Below are 16,728 nucleotides of genomic sequence, written 5' to 3' on the forward strand. Positions count from 1 at the left end.
GTCTCCAGCAGGCGGGCGCCCCGGAAACTCCCTTCCCGCGGCGGCCGAATGCTGGTAGCAACGGTTTCCACAACACCGGGCTGCCAGCCCGTCCGCGCGGAACCCCTGACCGGGAAAGGGGCCTGGCTGCCCTTCCAGAACCCTAGGATCTGCTAGAGCTTCAGTCCCCGTAACCAGGAAACAGGTTTTAAGGTTCCATATGCTGCCTTTCCACCACCAGAGACGTGCAGCGCAGGCGCAGATGGACTTCATCAGGGGTTGGGGGTGCGCACGCGCAGAGGTGGGACGCGCACGCGCACGCGCGGCGGTGGGCGGGGATTGCCCCCACAGCGCACTCCCGCTTCCGGATTCTGCTTGTGCGGGCCAAGGCGGGGCGTGGGCGGAGCCCCGGTGGCCTGCCCCATTCCCAGCGTCCCCCGCGGCAGCAGGCACTGACGTGGCTGCCGTCAGAGCCGCCATCTTGTGGGAGCGAAACCAACGCCTGGCTCGGAGCAGTAGCAGCACCGCGGCTGCCGAGGGTGAGGCGGGGGCCGTGGGCCGGCGGGGGCTGCGGCCGGGAGCTGGCCTAGGCCGCACGAGGCCCTGCCTACAGCGGCTGGAGTGGTGGGGCGGAGAGGGCCGACGCCGGGCCGGGGACCGCGGTGAGGAAGGACGCTAGGCGAGGCTGGGCCGGGGGCCGTGGTGGGGGCCGAGGCTAAAGCGAGGCGAGGCAGGGCCAGGGGCCAAGGTGAGTGCCGAGTCTGAAGCGAGGCGAGGCGAGGCCGGGCTGGGGACCAAGGCGAAGATGGGGCGGTGAGGGTCGAGGCTAGGCTGGGGCCGGGGTCGAGGCCAGGCTTGGGACCGAGGCGCGGTGGGGCAGGCGAGTAGGGCTGCACTGGAGGTCTAGTCGAGGCCGGGCAGAGGTGGGGACCGGCGTCAGTCTCCTGTCGGGGCTCAAGTCGAGGTCGAGTTGAGATTGGGCCAGGTCGGGGGTCAGTCTCCCGTTTAGCCTCGGCCATGGCCCCGATCCTCCCAGGGCCGTCGGGGCTGGCGCCCGGAAGTCCGGCCAGGCCGCGGGCTCCCCAGGAAGCCCCGCTTCCTGCTCCGCCTCTCGCCTCGGGGTTTAGAGGACCAGGAAACTGAGGCCTCTGTCCCGGGACGCGGCCAAGGTCACGCGATGACCAGGGTTTGAGCCCAGTTCCTGTTTGCTCTGAGGATGGGACGGGTAGGGTGGGGCGGGGCCCGACCCGAGTTCCTGGGCTGTGCAGTGGGGCGAGGTCCTAGGGTCTGAATGGGAACTTCTGTGCAGGGTCCCTTTATCAAAGTTTGCTGTAATGCCAAGCTTGCTTCCAGGGCTCCTTGGCAGAGATGAGCACACTCTTCCGACCTGGTGAATCTTTAACTTACCTATAGAACGATGGCCTCACTAGCAGGACGCCTTAACACTTTCTTGTTGCACAATCCAGGTGGTTAGGGCCTGTAAAATTGTAGCTTTATTCATAAGTCTTGCCAATTAATTACAGAGTACTTAAAATATTAGCTAGTCAAAACTCCGACGGCACTTTTTAGCTAGGTGGCACTCTCCAATTTCCTCAAAACACTAAGTTGTCGTTTTAAATGGATTGAGCGGAATTGCACAAGAAGTTATTGGCAGGAGAGGAGGGAATCCAAACGCTTTGGAGTGGTTTGGGAAGTCACTGTTGAGAGCTGTGTAGTTGATGCTACTACTGGTGTTCCAGTGGTCAGCTCTACTTCTTGTTTCAGAACTAGTGGTCAGCACTTTATTCTGCCAGCTGTTTTGCATGATGGTCTTACCTTTCCAGCTGTGTGTCTGAAAGAGTATGAGTTGCTGGGGTACATTGTGGCCCTCTGCTGAGGCAATTCTAGTATCTGACAAATGGGGTTGTAAGTGTGTTGTCCTCAGAGTTTTCAGCAACCTCCACAAGTAGCCAAAACTAAGAACTTGAATGCGTGGTGTTACTATCTAGCTGGGTACAAAGTTAGGAGTAATTGAGTGTGTATGTTAATCACAAACCTGACCACTTTATTAGAGTATACTGTTTTCTTCTCATAAAAGTTTTCTCTCCATAATGGGCAGAATGTAGCTGTGCCTCCTTACAGGTGTCACTGTCTTCAGGAATGTCCTGTCAAAAGTAAATCCTTATCACTTTGGCATTAGAAACATCCTATTCCCATCAGGGCTATCTTCAGATACAGGTATACAGAATTGCTACTTTAAAAAGACTTAAAATAGTTGGCTTGGATAATAGCTGACTCACATGCTGTCTGTTCACCACTAAGAAAGTTAGTAGAAAGCAAAAACTGGTTCTGTGCTTCTCACAGTTCTGGTTTTTAAATCGTGTGTTCTAGCTATTTGCTTTGCCTCTTGCACAATTTGAAGACACATTCAGACCTGCTAAGCTGCCTCTACCAAAACCAGATGGGCTTGAAACTGTAGGAAGGTATATTTTGATTTATCTGTAGATTTCAGTGGAATTCATTGTGTAGCATTGGCCTCAGGGATGATATGCAGAGTCAAATGGGCACAGGAATAAGCCTAACCAAGGGGAAAACTGTGTGCAAGTTCATCAATAGTATGTTAACTTGGTTTGAGAGAGCTGAATCAGTTTTCTTCAGATTTTCCAAATTGAATGCTGCTTTGACATACGCATTTAAATGTGCTTTTGCTCACGTAAGGTCAACCTTCCTAAGGATTGTGATAGTTTACTGAGTAAGTGTTCAGACCCCAGCTAGCCTGGGCTTGCCATGCCATTCATGATTGTCTCTGCACATTGTCCCATGAACATTCTTCCCCTTGACTTCCAATTAGGAGAATGAAAGGAAATAAAGTACACATCTGTCAGAGGTGGGAGAGAAACATGAATGAAAAAAATTTCATTTGGGATCTTAAAATTAGATAAGAACTTACCTCTTGCTCTCTATACTTCACTGGGGTGGATGGTGTTAGAGGTGTCCTTCCAGGATCATCTGAAGTGGTTTTTTTTTAAATGATTTTGACCTACTACTGGGGTTGGGTATGACCTTTCCTACTGGCAAATAAAGGGAATATGTGAGTATGCCGGGGGGGGGGGGTGTCTTGATTTCAGGCCACACATAACATCTCAGCTCATTTCCTTCATCTTTAGGTTCTATCTTCTTATGCTAGAAACTCTTTAAAATACAGTTGCACTGCACCTGTTATGACTATAGCTGTGTCACTATTCTGGAAGATGTTCAGAATTCTCAGATGGATCAGATGACCTGATATACTGGGGGAGGGGGGCATCAAAGCTTCTCATTCCTAGGAGAGGAATGGTAAGTCTGTCTAATGCAGGAACCTACCTCCTTGTCCCTAACACCCTTGTTTCCTATTTTTTGCACACAGTGGCAACAAGAGCTTGGCAGCCTGTCATCAGCAGACAGAAAGGGAAGAGGGGAGGGAGGAGAGCAGATTTTACACATGTAGCAATTGGAAATGATTCTATTTTACACATCTCTGAGGCCACCGGTGTGACTGTTAGTATAGGGCATAAATTAATAGGAGGTCCAGGTATGGTCCGTGCACATTTTCAGAAGTTAAAGTGTATAGTGCATTTTGGAAACATTAATTAATGTTTAATCAGAGTTTTAATAAGTAATGCTCCTCAGAGGGATGCTAGCGAGCTAGCAAGTCATAATGTAAAATAGCTATCATCTTACAGTTTGTATTATATGTCAGATTGTTTTTGCAGCACCCTCTCAATTTGACTTAGATACAAATGACCAAGAAAGCAATTTTAAGATTCTGTCTAGACCCATTCACAAAGAATAGGAATGAAGGCAACGTTATATGTGCCAGTGTTTTGATCATGGGATTCAGAAATTCAGGATTCTTTTAAAAATTGTTGGTAATGATGTATTTTTCTTGAAGTTTCCTCTGTAAGATGAGTATGCAGTTCCTAATTAACTGATCGGATCCATTAATTTATATTTGGGTGGTGAAACTTTGCTTAAAATTATAGCTTCTAGCATTTCTCTTGTGTCAAAGTGATATTGGATCTTGCCAATTCTTGGGGAGATCAATGAAAATGTATTGAGTCACCAGTTGCACGCACCTAAGAGCAGGTGTAGGAAGCAGATTGTGTGTATATCCTCCTGTGTACTGCACATTGGTGAGGTTCTCACTTTTGCCCTGAGGAGTCACAGTGTCCCCACAGCCCTGGTCTCCTCACTGAACCATCAAAGGAATGTTCTGACTGTACCACTCATGTATAATTTTAAAGCAGCTTGAAATTCATTGTTGACTTGATAGGTTTTTCCTGACAAACTAATTTTTAGGGAAAGTGTATTTGTAGGCATGTGTGATTAATTTTTTTGCTTTTTAATCCCTAAGGGCCCTGGTAAGTGCTCTTTTACAGTTCTTTTTATCCTCTCCTTGATGGTGAATCCTTTGGGTGCCCAGGGAGGTACACAGTGGAGGAAGATGGAAGTGTGACGAAGATGATGAGTTCTGGGCAGAGGAGGCCCCCACTGGCAGAATGGGGCCTAGTGGAGATGCAGGGTCCTGGCAGTGAGCAGAAAGGGAAAGCAAGCCTAGCATTGAAGCAGGTATTTTATTCTAAGTCACTATCCTTCGTTTCGTATTTATATTACAGTTGGGTAATGTATAATGGATATTTTACAATGAGAGCAGATGTTGGTTGTGTTGTCTGCTAGCTTCCTTTCAGGATAGTAAAGGTGGTGCTGTGAAATGCCCGTTCTGACCTGTGTAAGGACTTGAATTCACATCTGAGTCATCTGACTTATCCTACAGTCCCCTCTTGCTGGCACTGAGAATACCTTGTGGAGTAGAAGCTACAGGCTGTTGAGGTGCCAGAGGGGAGATGAGGTGGCTGCACCAGGGCACAGGCACCTGGTGGTGGGGATACATCTTTCAAAGGGAGAAGTAGGACTTGCTGGTCAAGCAGACATTTGGGGATAAGAGGAATGGTGAAAGGGATTGTGGGTATCTCTGGGGTTTGAGTCTAAGAAACTGGGAGAAAGTTGCTTAGTGTTAAAGTAGAGAAGGGCAGGAGGGTTAGATTTTGCTGGGAGATTTGTGTGTTGAGGGGAATGGGCTCTGGGGGTGAGGGAGGGTTTCTAGCTGGGAATAAAAATACGGGGGCATGTTTAGGGGCCACACTCCCCAGGAGTAAATGGCCGAGAAGGGCAGTGTTGGGGGTGTGCTTGTGCCAGACGCAGAGTATAGTGGGCAGTGCAGTGGCAGGGATCTGGGAGATTTTAAGCAGAGGCTGGTGTGAGCAGGCGTGTGAATGAGATTTCCCTGACACCAGGGCTTCCTTCTAAAGTGTGACCAGAGGTTGGAAAAAGCCCATTGAGAGGTTGCTGTGGCCTCTCAGTCAAGAGCAGCTTCTTGGAGGATGAGAATAAGGGCGTCCTGAGCCCCCCTACCCCTTTGAGTGCTTGAGCTGGCACTGGCTGCCACTGTAGCAGGTCTGGCAGGGGGCTTGTCCCAGAGGTGGGGGGAATCTAACAGGCTCTCAGCTCCTTCTTACACTTTCCTTTTCTGTGTCATCCGGAAGCCAGTGCTTTGGAAAAAGAGGTGGGGCTGCAATTTTGTAAACTCTGTTTTCAAAAGGAAAGTTCCCTGAAGGCAAAAATCAAGTTTTGGAGATTGGCTTAACCCCTGACCAAAGCCCCTCTGCCAAGAAAGCCGCGGGGACTGCCTGCCATTCTGAGGCTTGGAAGGGCTCTGAGGGCTCATTGTTACAGTTCCCTTTTTCTTCAAGGGTATGGAGAGTGGTCTTAGAGCCCCACCCTAGTGCTGGTTGAATGGTGGACCTGGGTGGCCTCTTTGAGAAGGCACCAGAATAGAGACTGGATGCTTCTGCATGTTTGCAGTGGCCACATGATTAAAGGAGTGAAGTAACGAACATGATTTACTTCACAGAAGAAATCAGAATCCTGAATTGTTTTCTCTCTTCATGTTCTTACTACTAGAACTGAAACCCACGACTGTGTGGTGTGCCCACCTTTCCTTTTGTTGGGTGTATGGGTGGGTGCATGCCAGGGGCTGAAGCTGCTAACTGCATTGAGGGGGCCCAGATGTCACAAGCAGCTTGTTTTTGTTTTTTGAGAAAGAGAGACAGAGGAAAGGAGAGGCATAGAGAGAAACATCATCTGTCAGGCTGTCTCCTGCATGTCCCCTACTGGGGATTGAACCCAAGACCCAGTTGTGTGCCCTGACCGGAAATTGAACCATGATGTCTTGGTTCCTAGGTCGACACTCAGCCACTGAGCCACACTGGCTGGGCCTGACAAGCAGCTTTTGATGTTGCTTGACCTAGAGGTCTCCAAGAACAGAGCTTATGGATCAGGTGAGGGAGGAGGCGCAGGCACTGCCATTGCTGCACTCTCGTTTTCCACTTGTCAGTTGGATTCACTGAGTATTGTAGGCCTCTGTGTGCCCAGCTCTGTTTTCCTCGCACAGCTTTTCCTTTTGTGAGTGTGGTGACTATTCGCTCTAAGGTGTGTCAAGGGTGTGCTGAGAATAGAGAGGAACTGACCTTCCTATGGAAGGTGGTGGCATTTGAGCTTGGCTTTCAGAGGTTGAGCAAAGGGCTTGGTAGGCACAGCATGAAGAGATGGGTGTGGCGAGGGCACTGGGACCACAGCTGGGGTCAGAACACGCCCAGGCAACTTGCTGAGGAGCTTCAAGCTGATCCCAAACTGCTCGTCCTCTAGTTTCCACTGTATTGGATTGAAAGAATTCTAATTGACTTCCAAAGGACCACTAACTAATAATTTGCAAAATTAGTAAGGGGTTGGTGGTAGGACACTTTTCAGGGTTTCTGGGTGCTTTAGAATTGCCCATGGTTGATTAAATCCTGCTTTGCATTTTAGTCAGAAATTAATTTTCTCCGTTTTCAGTTTAATTTGTTGTGGGTTAACACAAAATTGTATTTTTCATCTTTGTTGTTTTTTTTTTCTAGTAACAGGTCCTTCAGATTTAACTGCACTTGGGGTCAGACAGAGGGTATCTGTGCTCTTACTGCCAGAGTGGAAGTGCTCATTAGGGTGCTGTGACCCCTCAACAGGAGACCATGTGCCCACATCAGGGCCTGTAGGACCTGATTGATTAAGTTGTTCCATTCCACAGGCCAGAGAATACTCAGAGAGGCCTGCAAGGCTGCAGGGCGGTCAGGAATGTAGGATTATTCTGGAAGACCTGCCCAGGGACAGGTTGGGGGAGGAAATACAGAGAAGCAGGTCCACAAGGACAGGTGCACAGAGCTGTGAGAGCTGTTCCCGGCACAGCTCCAAGCAGGCCTCATCTGTGGGTCTCCTCCATCCTGGTTTCACTCCAGTGGAGACCCTGTGACATTTGGGTTCAGTGTCCCACATAGATATTGTTTTCATTTGGGCTGGCCCATCTGGTTATTTGCCCCCCATCTGTAGATTTCAGGACATTGTGTGTTTGGTAAATTGCTTTGAGTACAGTTATGTTAAATAATAAGTAAAACTTTAAGATTGTGAATAAAGGGGAGCTACAAAACAAATATGTTTGATTAAATGCTTTGGCTTTTGTAGGCAATGGTAAATAGGATTAATTGCAGTTACGCTGTTCTTACATGTGCCTTGTGGTTGCTAGGTGTCTGTTCAGTTAGGCAGTGACAGTGGCTCTTGGGTGTTAACTTCATGTTACTGCCAATCAACAGTCACATACATGAATGAAACTCATTTCTAGCTATCATTTTAAGAATTTCATCTTGAGTCTTAAGCTGGCAAAGAGTGATCTAAATTGAATTTCACTGGTTGTTCCTCCTAAAAATCAGACCTGACAGATAATGCCCTCCTTCAGGTGTGGGAGATGCTGTGTAAAGGATGTATTAGAGACCAGCCCTCCAGTGTAAGATACTGGCCTTCTGGGGGGGGGGGGGGGCATAATCTTGCATAGAGGCCAACCCTTGTGCCTGATTGGTTCCTGCAAAACATCCTGAAAGTTTTGTTTTGAAAAACGTCTTATCGAAACTCATCTTTAGATGCAGACCAGAGTGATAACAGTTCTAGAATATTGTTGCATGTCCTTTTGTTTGTTGAAAGTTCAGGGTTGGGGCCCAGCCAGGCATGGCTCAGCGGCTGAGCATCGACCTGGGATCCAGGCGATCTGGGTTTGATTCCCGGTCGGGGCACATGCCCGGGTTGTGGGCTTGATCAGTGACTCTCTCATCATTGATGTTTCTATCTCCCTCTCTCCTTCTCCTTTCCTCTCTCTGAAATCAATAAAGATATATTTAAAATAAAATAAAAATATTAAAAAAAAAAAAAAAAGAAAGTTCGGGGTTGGGGAAATGGGTGGGGGGTGGGTCAAAAGGTACAAACTGACAGTCATAAGATAGTTAATGTACAGGGTGCTGACTGTAGTTAACAGTACTGTATCGTACACATTTGAATGTAGTTCAGAGAGTAGATCTTAAAAGTTCTCATTACAAGAAAAACAGTTTTAACTAGGCGAAGTAGTGGGCATTATTTAACTAGACTTTTTTGTGGTGATCATTTCACAATATATGCACATATCAAATCATTATATTGTACACCTGGAACAAATACAGTGCTTATATCAATTATATCTGAAGTTCTGTCAACTTAATTAGATTCGTTGAGTGTCTCAGGCTGATTGTTGTTCTGTGCCTGTTGTTGATGCATATCTTTGTCATAATTGTATTAGGCCTGTGAGGTATACCTTCTTATCACTAGTATTGGCACATTCTGTTTTCCTCTTAACGCTAATTTTTATAAAATAGTGACAAAATGTGGTATACTACTCAAATGCAGAAAAACATTAGAGCTGTGGAAATTGAATGTTGGGCTGACTGACAGAGTTAATGGCTTGAGGCTTTATTTCGCTGGTGTGCTGGAGTCCCAAGGTGATGTACAAAAAGCAGTTTGCAGCCTGTGAAAGTAAAGGATCCACCTTTAAATTTAAATTCAGGGATGAATTGGGCTTTCCAACAATGGATAATCTAAGTACATATGTGACTGCCACAGGCAGTTGCTCATTCATGAAACTCTTAAAATGTTTTGTAATGTATGTCAGTTCCTAAGGGAAGTCTTCACTTTATTCATTTTTTGCAGATATTAAAACAAATGAACTGTTGAACTGTACATTTTATGGTATATAACTTACACCTCAGTAAACTTGAAGGCAAAAACCAAAAAGCTCTGTCACCCAAAAAGAGATTCATCCACCTGAACTCTCATTTACAGAGGAGACCAGTGGAGCACAGTGTGGAGTTAAGTCCTCACTTTCTGCCTCCCTGGATCACAGTTTTGTTTCCCAAACTACGCCCTATGTTGGTGGTGTCTTCCTAGTGATCCCAACCATTCAGGTCATCTGAGATTCTGTTACATAAACCAGCTCTAACGGTTTCAGAAAACCTGACAGACTTTCCTTCTGCAGAGACAAGTTGCACAACTCTGATTGCAAACGAGCTGTCTCTGCTTCTCATAAAACCACTAAGGCTTGGTGGAGATGTAGAGGGCACAGGTACATGTATTTCTCTTCAGCATTTAAAGCAGTCATTTATTGGAGTGGGGTGGATGTTTTCCCCAGGGAGGGGAGGCCCCATAGCCCCATCATTGGCCTTGTTGGCCTCTAGATCTTTGCATGTGGGAGTTGTGTTCTATTCTTGGCTTTAATGCTGGAATGCTACCCTAAAGGTTGTGTCTGTGCTCAGAGAAGTACCCTTGTTACTCTTGCATCTTCTAGATTGGTCAGTTACAGACTCACAGGTGGGGAGGAGGGGTTCTACTGAGAAAATAAGTGTCTTCTCTGTTCATTAATATGATGAACCTGAAAAACGGGTTTTGACTTGAGTGTGCAGGATTCTGGTAGAGTAAAAGGTGAAATAGCACCTGGGCTGGGTGTCCCCACAAGTTGGAACCTGTGCTAAAAGGATGGCACAACTCTGTGGCCAGTGTTGAACTTTTCTGTTACGGCAGATATTGTGTTAGCAGTAAACGGTGCTGAGGGGACAAGCCAGAAAGTCACCAAGGTCCCTGAACCAGGTGCAGGGTGGGTATATATGCTTGTAATGGGGAGAGACCAAATGCTGTGTATCATAGTATAGTATCTTAAATCTTGAGTCTTGGTGCTCATCCCCATCCTGGTTCTGCCACCAAGTGTGACTTCTTCCCTCTATGGGGCGCCATAACTTTTATCTGTTTAAAAACTGACTGGGGAAGGAGAGGACCATGCTATGCTCGTAATCGGGGCTGGCAGACACAGGCCGAAGGTAGAGGTAGGGACATATATATAGAGGCCACACCCAGGTGTGGGGGGGTTTACCTGGAGATGTTCCCTCTGCTCTAGTGGGGTTGGGGAGGGTACAGGTAACCTTGTTAACGCCTTGGTGCCTAGGTGGGGTTTTTTTGTCAGTTTTTGTGAGGGGGATACTTTAACAATAAAACAAGCATAAATAGCAGGCCTCCATACTGCTTGTCAGGGGCAAGTAAGTTCTGGCCTTAGCAATAACAGTAACAGTATCGTGACTAAGTGAACATTGCACACTGTTGAGCCAAGAGGTGACTGTCTTATGTTTTCCCACAGGAAATCCAAAAATTACCTTCTGTTTGTTTTTATCCTTGAATTTTTTTCTGTGTGTCATTAGTTTTTCCCAATTCCCCTTGTATTGGTGAGCCCCATATTTAAACAGCGTAGGTAGTAATGTGTGGGCTGGCCACTGCTCACGCCTGGCTCTGTGTCTTCCCATCACCTTGGAGGCTCCCGTTACTTGCGGGCTCTTGGCATTTCTCACCTGAGTTTTGCTCTGCCTTGTATTTAAACCATACTTTGGCTGGTATGGTAGTTTACAGGTTGACAGTACTGCTTCTGTCTGATCTCTCTGGATGCTAAGTTTAAAGTTCCTTGACCCTTGGTGTTCTAGATTTTAGTCTGCCTTCAGTAAGTGGGTTTAATTCCGTCTTAGATGTTGATTTTTTTTTTTTTTTTTTTAAGGGAGCAGTTTTAGGTTTACAGCAAAATGGAGGGGAAGGTACAGAGATTTCCCATACACACATGGTGTGGGAAATCCCCACTATCAGGCTCCTCCCCCCTCCCCCGTGGTGCATTTGTTACAACTGATGAACCTTCATGGACACATCATCATCCAGAGTCCATAGTGTACATTAGTACGTTCACTTTTGGTGTTTGTACATTCTGTGGGTTTGGACAATGGATAATAACATGTGTCCACCATTGCAGTATCATGCAGAGTAGCTTCACTGCCCTGAAATTGTCTGCTCCAATTCATTGTTCCTGTCTCCTCAACCCCTGGCAACCACTGCTCTTTTTACTGCCTCCTAGTTTTTGCCTTTTCCAAAATGTCAGATAGTTGGATTGTACAGTATGTGGCCTCCTCTGATTGGCTCCTTTCACTTAGTAATACACATTTAAGTTTTCTCCATGTCTTTTCATGGCTTGATAGCTGATTTCTTTTTAGTGCTGAATAATATTCCATCATATGGTGGTAGCACAGTTTATTTATTCATTCACCTACTGAAGGACATCTTGGTTGCTCCCAAGTTTTGGCAATTACGAATACAGCTTCTGTAAACATCTGTGTGCAGATTTTTGTATGGATATAAAATTTCAACTCCTTTGATTTAATGCCAAGGAGCACAGTTGGTTGTAAGAGTATGTTTAGTTTTGTAAGAAACTGCCAAACTATCTTCTAAAGTGGCTGCACCATTTTGCATTCCCTCCGGTTGCCCCACATCCTCACCCAAATTTGATGTTGTTAGTGTTCTGGATGTTGGCCATTCTAGTAGGTATGTAGTGGTGGCTCATGATTTTAATTTGCACTTCCCTGAGGGCCTATGATGTGAAGCATCTTTTCATGGCTCATTTGCCTTCTCTGTACGTATTTCTTTGTTTCAATGTTAAAGTATCCCCTTCACAAAAACCAACATAAAAGGTCTTTGCCCCATTTTTTAATTAGGTTGGTTATTTTCTTATTGTTGGGCTTTAACTAGTTTTTGTGTGTTTTGGACAACAGTCCTTTATTAGATGTATCTTTTGCAAATGTTTTTTCCTTCTCTGGACAGTGTCTTTCCCAGAGTAGAAGCTAAAGTTGAGCTTGTCACTTATTTCTTTCTTGGGTGATGGCTTTGGTGTTGTGTCTAAAAAGTCATCACCGTGCCCAAGGAAGATGTTGATTTTTCATATTCTCCTAGTTTTCCCTTTCTTATCCATGTTTTTTGTGGATTTTTCACTTTGTCAGGTCTGCGCTATCACTCCCTGTGTTAACACCCTGCTGTTTCTCAGGCAGCACATCCCACCTTGTTAACACTGGGAGGCTGTGTGTGGGTTAGGGTTTTATTTGTTTTCCTTTGAAATAGTCTCTGTTTCCCGTCTTGCCTCCCTCCATATTCCTTGTTTGTGTTTTTTTTTTTTGGTCTCTTGCACGGGGAATTCTTAAAGGGAGATAGGATGTAGCTGGTTTGGGGGCCTCCATAGGTCCTTGCTTTGAGGCCTCTGGGTTCCTATGCCTCCCCATAGAGTGCACCACATCCCTTACTTTCCAGTACAACATAAGCCTTCACTCCTCAGCCTGGAGAGCAGAGTCAGCGCCCCTGGTTCAGTTGTTCCAAGGTGGTCACAAGGATGAGCATGCAGTCAGACCCCACCCACACTGTGTTAGCTCCCAGAATGTGTCTCCCCCTATTCTTTTTATCCTTGTGGGTTAGGCATCACTTTATCCGTAGTGATTTCAGGAGTGAAATGAGACAGATGTGTGGTTGGTTTGTTCTGAGTTCCATAATTTTTTATCCTTTGTATTAAGGAAAACTTGATGTTTGCAGAAAAGGAAATGTTACAGTAAAAATCTTTTTAAATTTTAAAATTTAATTTTTTGAATGGGTAATATTGTTCAAAACCAAAAAGAATTAAAAAGTGTCAAAAATGTACTGAAGCTAGTTTGGAAGGAGCTCTACTGGGCAGGGTGGGACCATTAGAACATCACATTCAAAATGGGGCAGCTGGTTCTGACCCATTGAGTGAAAGAGAAGTGTGTGAGTTCACGTTCATGTTGATACCTGGAGAAGGAAAAGTGCTTTCTTACAGCAAAGAATGGGAATAGCTGGAAGGAATGACTAGATAGAAAACCACCATTTGACAGTTGTCATGGCAGTAGTTAAGCCAGGAAATGTCAAGGTGCTGAAACCTGAAAGGGTGGATGTTTGATGAGCGGGGTGTGTGCATTGTCACTCAGTGCTCAGGTGGAGAGACCTTAGAATAGAGAGACCTGGTGACTCCACCTGAGCCCTTCATCAGGGGTGACATGGGTCGGTGGGGGTCTGGACATGCCCCACAAGTGGGGTACAGTGGGGCATATCTGTGCTAGGCCCATATGATGTTCTTCACTGGCCTCTGACCTCAGCAGTGTTTTTTCAGAGTCCAAAGACCAGGAGCTTTTAGCTACTTCTGGGAGCAGGTGAATCACCACTTGAGAAAGTGATCGTTTTTTTCCTTGTTTGGAATAAAAGTTGAAGAGTGACAGTGCTGCAGTGTGGAGAGGCCAGCCAGGCCTGGCAGCTCCAATGCCCTGGGGGCCATCTGGGACTGAGAGCCTACTTTTCCCAGCCCATGGCCTCCTGTCCCTTCCTGCCTGCTCTCTGACCTTGGATAGTAGTTGACTGGGTGATGTCCCAGTGATTTTGCTCTGCTGAGTGAGGGAAGCCTGGGGTGAGTGTGGCTGGGACATGGCATGAATGTTCTCACACAAGCATGTTGCCACACCACATGGGCCAGACCTCCTCCTCTCTGAGACAGGGGTGGCCTTCACTGGTGGGAAAGAGCGCCCCTGACAGTGCTGCCCTGGGGCCCTTGTTGTTCCTTGGACTCAGTGCCCAGGTGTTGTTGGTCCCCATGTCTGGCCTGCTGTGGGGCAAGTGCTGAGCTCTCAGTGTGTTGGAAAAGGTTGGCTTCTGGTTTGTTCGGGGGCGGGGAGACTAGCTCCCCATGCATTTGTCATCTTGAGTGTGGGCCATCTTTCCCTGGGACTTGGTGGAACAATTGACACTGTGGGGCCTTGGTTCAGTTGTTTCTGTCCCCCTTGAAAAGTTCTGTGTTGGATTGGAGAGGGTTTACTAGCATTCCTTTGAAAGCCATCAATGTCAGGTGCTAAAGATCAGCCCTATTCCTAGGGTTCCCAGACTATCCCTTCTAAGGGTGATGGGGAAGGGGGAAGAGGCTTGAGATATCCAGCAGACGGGACTTTTTCTGTAGCTTAGGAACTAGAATTTCTTTAGCTCCTGCCCTGTGAGTTTCTAGGAGGAAACAGGGTGGTTGTCTCTCTGTTCATGGTGGGAGGGTAGGTTGTCTCTGAGCTGCTCCTGTGCTGCTAACCCTGGGTAGCACAGAAAGAGACCAGGGGACCCCTTCCTTATCTCTGCAGGTTTCTCTGGCCAGTGTCTCTCCCTCTGGTCTACAGCATGGGGAATATCTTTGCGAACCTCTTCAAGGGCCTTTTTGGCAAAAAAGAAATGCGCATTCTCATGGTGGGCCTGGACGCTGCAGGGAAGACCACCATCCTGTACAAATTGAAACTGGGTGAGATCGTGACCACCATCCCCACCATAGGTGAGGAGGTCAGGCCACGGGGGGGCTGGGGGAGGGGGCTGGGGCAGCTAGGGGCTTGGCTCACACTGGGTCATGCTCCTGCAGGTTTCAATGTGGAGACTGTGGAGTACAAGAACATCAGCTTCACCGTGTGGGACGTGGGTGGCCAGGACAAGATCCGGCCTCTGTGGCGCCACTACTTCCAGAACACACAAGGTGAGGGCATGGGGCCATGGCCTATGGGAGAGGTTGAGTGCCCTCAGTGCCTTCACTAATGCCTGTTCCTTGGCAGGTCTTATCTTTGTTGTTGACAGCAATGACCGAGAGCGTGTGAATGAGGCCCGAGAGGAGCTCATGCGGATGCTGGCGGAAGACGAGCTCAGGGATGCTGTTCTGCTCGTGTTTGCAAACAAGCAGGTACGTACTTGAGTGCTACTAAGCCACCCCAAGGAGCTGGGAGTCTGAAGGGATCACAGGTCAGATGGGGAGGGGTCCCAGTCTTCCTCATGACACATGGCTGCCATGCCACCCTGCCCTTTCCACCAGGACCTCCCCAACGCCATGAACGCAGCTGAAATCACGGACAAGCTGGGTCTGCACTCTCTGCGCCACAGGAACTGGTACATTCAGGCCACCTGTGCCACCAGTGGGGACGGGCTCTATGAGGGACTGGACTGGCTGTCCAATCAGCTCCGGAACCAGAAGTGAGCCGAACTCTTCTCTTCCCCCCTCACTCCCTCCTTCACCCTTGCTTTCCTCTCATGTGGCAAATGTGCCCCTGTGGTGTGAGTGCCAGAAGCTGTCTCCATGGTCGGTCCCAGTGTGCTTCATCATGCTGTACATGTGCAGACGCAGCCTGCAACCGGGTTTTTATTTAATGTAAATAGTTCTTGTTTCCATTGAGGCAGTTTCTGGTACTCCTATGCAATATTACTCAGCTTTTTTTATTGTAAAAAGAGAATCAACCCACTGTTTAGTACTGAGAAGGGATTTTAGGCACCCGGGGCCTCTAGGAGTTGCTGTGAGATCAGCTCAGTGCTCCTCATCTGGGCTTTAGATCTGTGTTGAGATCCATTTTGGTGGTTGGTTTTTAACCCAAACTCAGTGCATTTTTTTATAATAGTTAAAAATACAAGGTAAGGAGACACTTGAACACAGAGAAGGGAGAAATGTGCCTAGTGTAGGTTCTGCAGTAATGGCTTGAGTCCAGTCCACCTGTGGTCTGTCTCCCGTCTGGAGCGTGCAGTGGGCATGACCAGCCACAATACATTCTGCATGGTCACTTACAGTCCCTGATTGGCTCTATCTCACTGGGTCATTGCATCCCATAGCATTTGTGCTTGTACCTGTGCTTACACCACTGCCCAGGGAATGGGGTGGGGGCTGCAGCCACCATTCACCCCTTAGAGGGACCGCAGCCTTCTCTTGGGTCAGTGTGGGTCAGCATAGGTGCTTTGGTGGGACCACTCTGGTCAGAACAGGAGCCCCCCCATGGTCCCCAAGCACGCTCACTTGCTCCAGGTTGCCTGGGTCTCACTAGTAGGAGCGCAGACAGGTGGCCAGTCATCTTAGAGTCTAGCTCCTCAGAGCCCCTGCCCCGTCCACATGTGCTTTCACTCCCTCAGCCTGCAAGGATCAGATTTGACATCAAAAACAACAACCTCTACTTTTTTCTTTTGTATTTTGATAAACACTGAAGAAGCTGGAGCTGTTAAAATTTATCTTGGGGAAAACCTCAGAACTGGTTTATCTGGTGTTGTGGAACCTCTTACTGCTTTCAATACACGATTAGTAATCAACTGTTTTGTATACTTGTTTTCAGTTTTCATTTCGACAAACAAGCACTGTAATTATAGCTATTAGAATAAAATCTCTTAACTATTTCATGGCTTTCCAGTGCTTGGGTGCTGCTGAACAAGGCTGGGACATAGACAGCAATGGCTTAGGGAATATGGCCAATCCCTGACCTACCCAGACCAGTTTTCCTGCCAGTACCCCTGGGGGGCTTCCTCATTAATCCCCTGGCAGTCCAGTTCCCAGTCCTGGTCCAGTCTTCGTGATGCCAGGCCTAAAGAGGACCAACAGGTCCCCATGTGGGGTGTGCCTAAGAGGCCAGGACCTGGGATCATCTGTGGAGATGCCCCTAGAAG

The 16,728-nt window shown here is 47.4% G+C and overlaps 1 protein-coding gene across 2 annotated transcripts; it reads left to right on the top strand.

Moving 5' to 3' along the window:
- Window positions 1-365: 365 nt before the first annotated feature.
- Window positions 366-16,461, top strand: ARF1 (ARF GTPase 1). Of its 2 annotated transcripts, none has more exons than XM_081135883.1 (5): window positions 366-518; window positions 14,415-14,599; window positions 14,684-14,794; window positions 14,871-14,995; window positions 15,125-16,461. In XM_081135883.1, the coding sequence occupies exons 2-5, from the start codon at window positions 14,452-14,454 to the stop codon at window positions 15,284-15,286; spliced, it is 546 nt and encodes a 181-aa protein (XP_080992009.1). In that variant the 5' UTR covers window positions 366-518; window positions 14,415-14,451; the 3' UTR covers window positions 15,287-16,461. The 2 variants fall into 2 exon arrangements, with proteins under 2 accessions (XP_080992009.1, XP_080992010.1); XM_081135884.1 differs by having other exon boundaries at window positions 461-641.
- Window positions 16,462-16,728: the final 267 nt, after the last annotated feature.

This window comes from Miniopterus schreibersii, assembly GCF_964146895.1.
Source record: "Miniopterus schreibersii genome assembly, chromosome: 4".
Classification (NCBI taxonomy): Eukaryota; Metazoa; Chordata; class Mammalia; order Chiroptera; family Miniopteridae; genus Miniopterus; species Miniopterus schreibersii.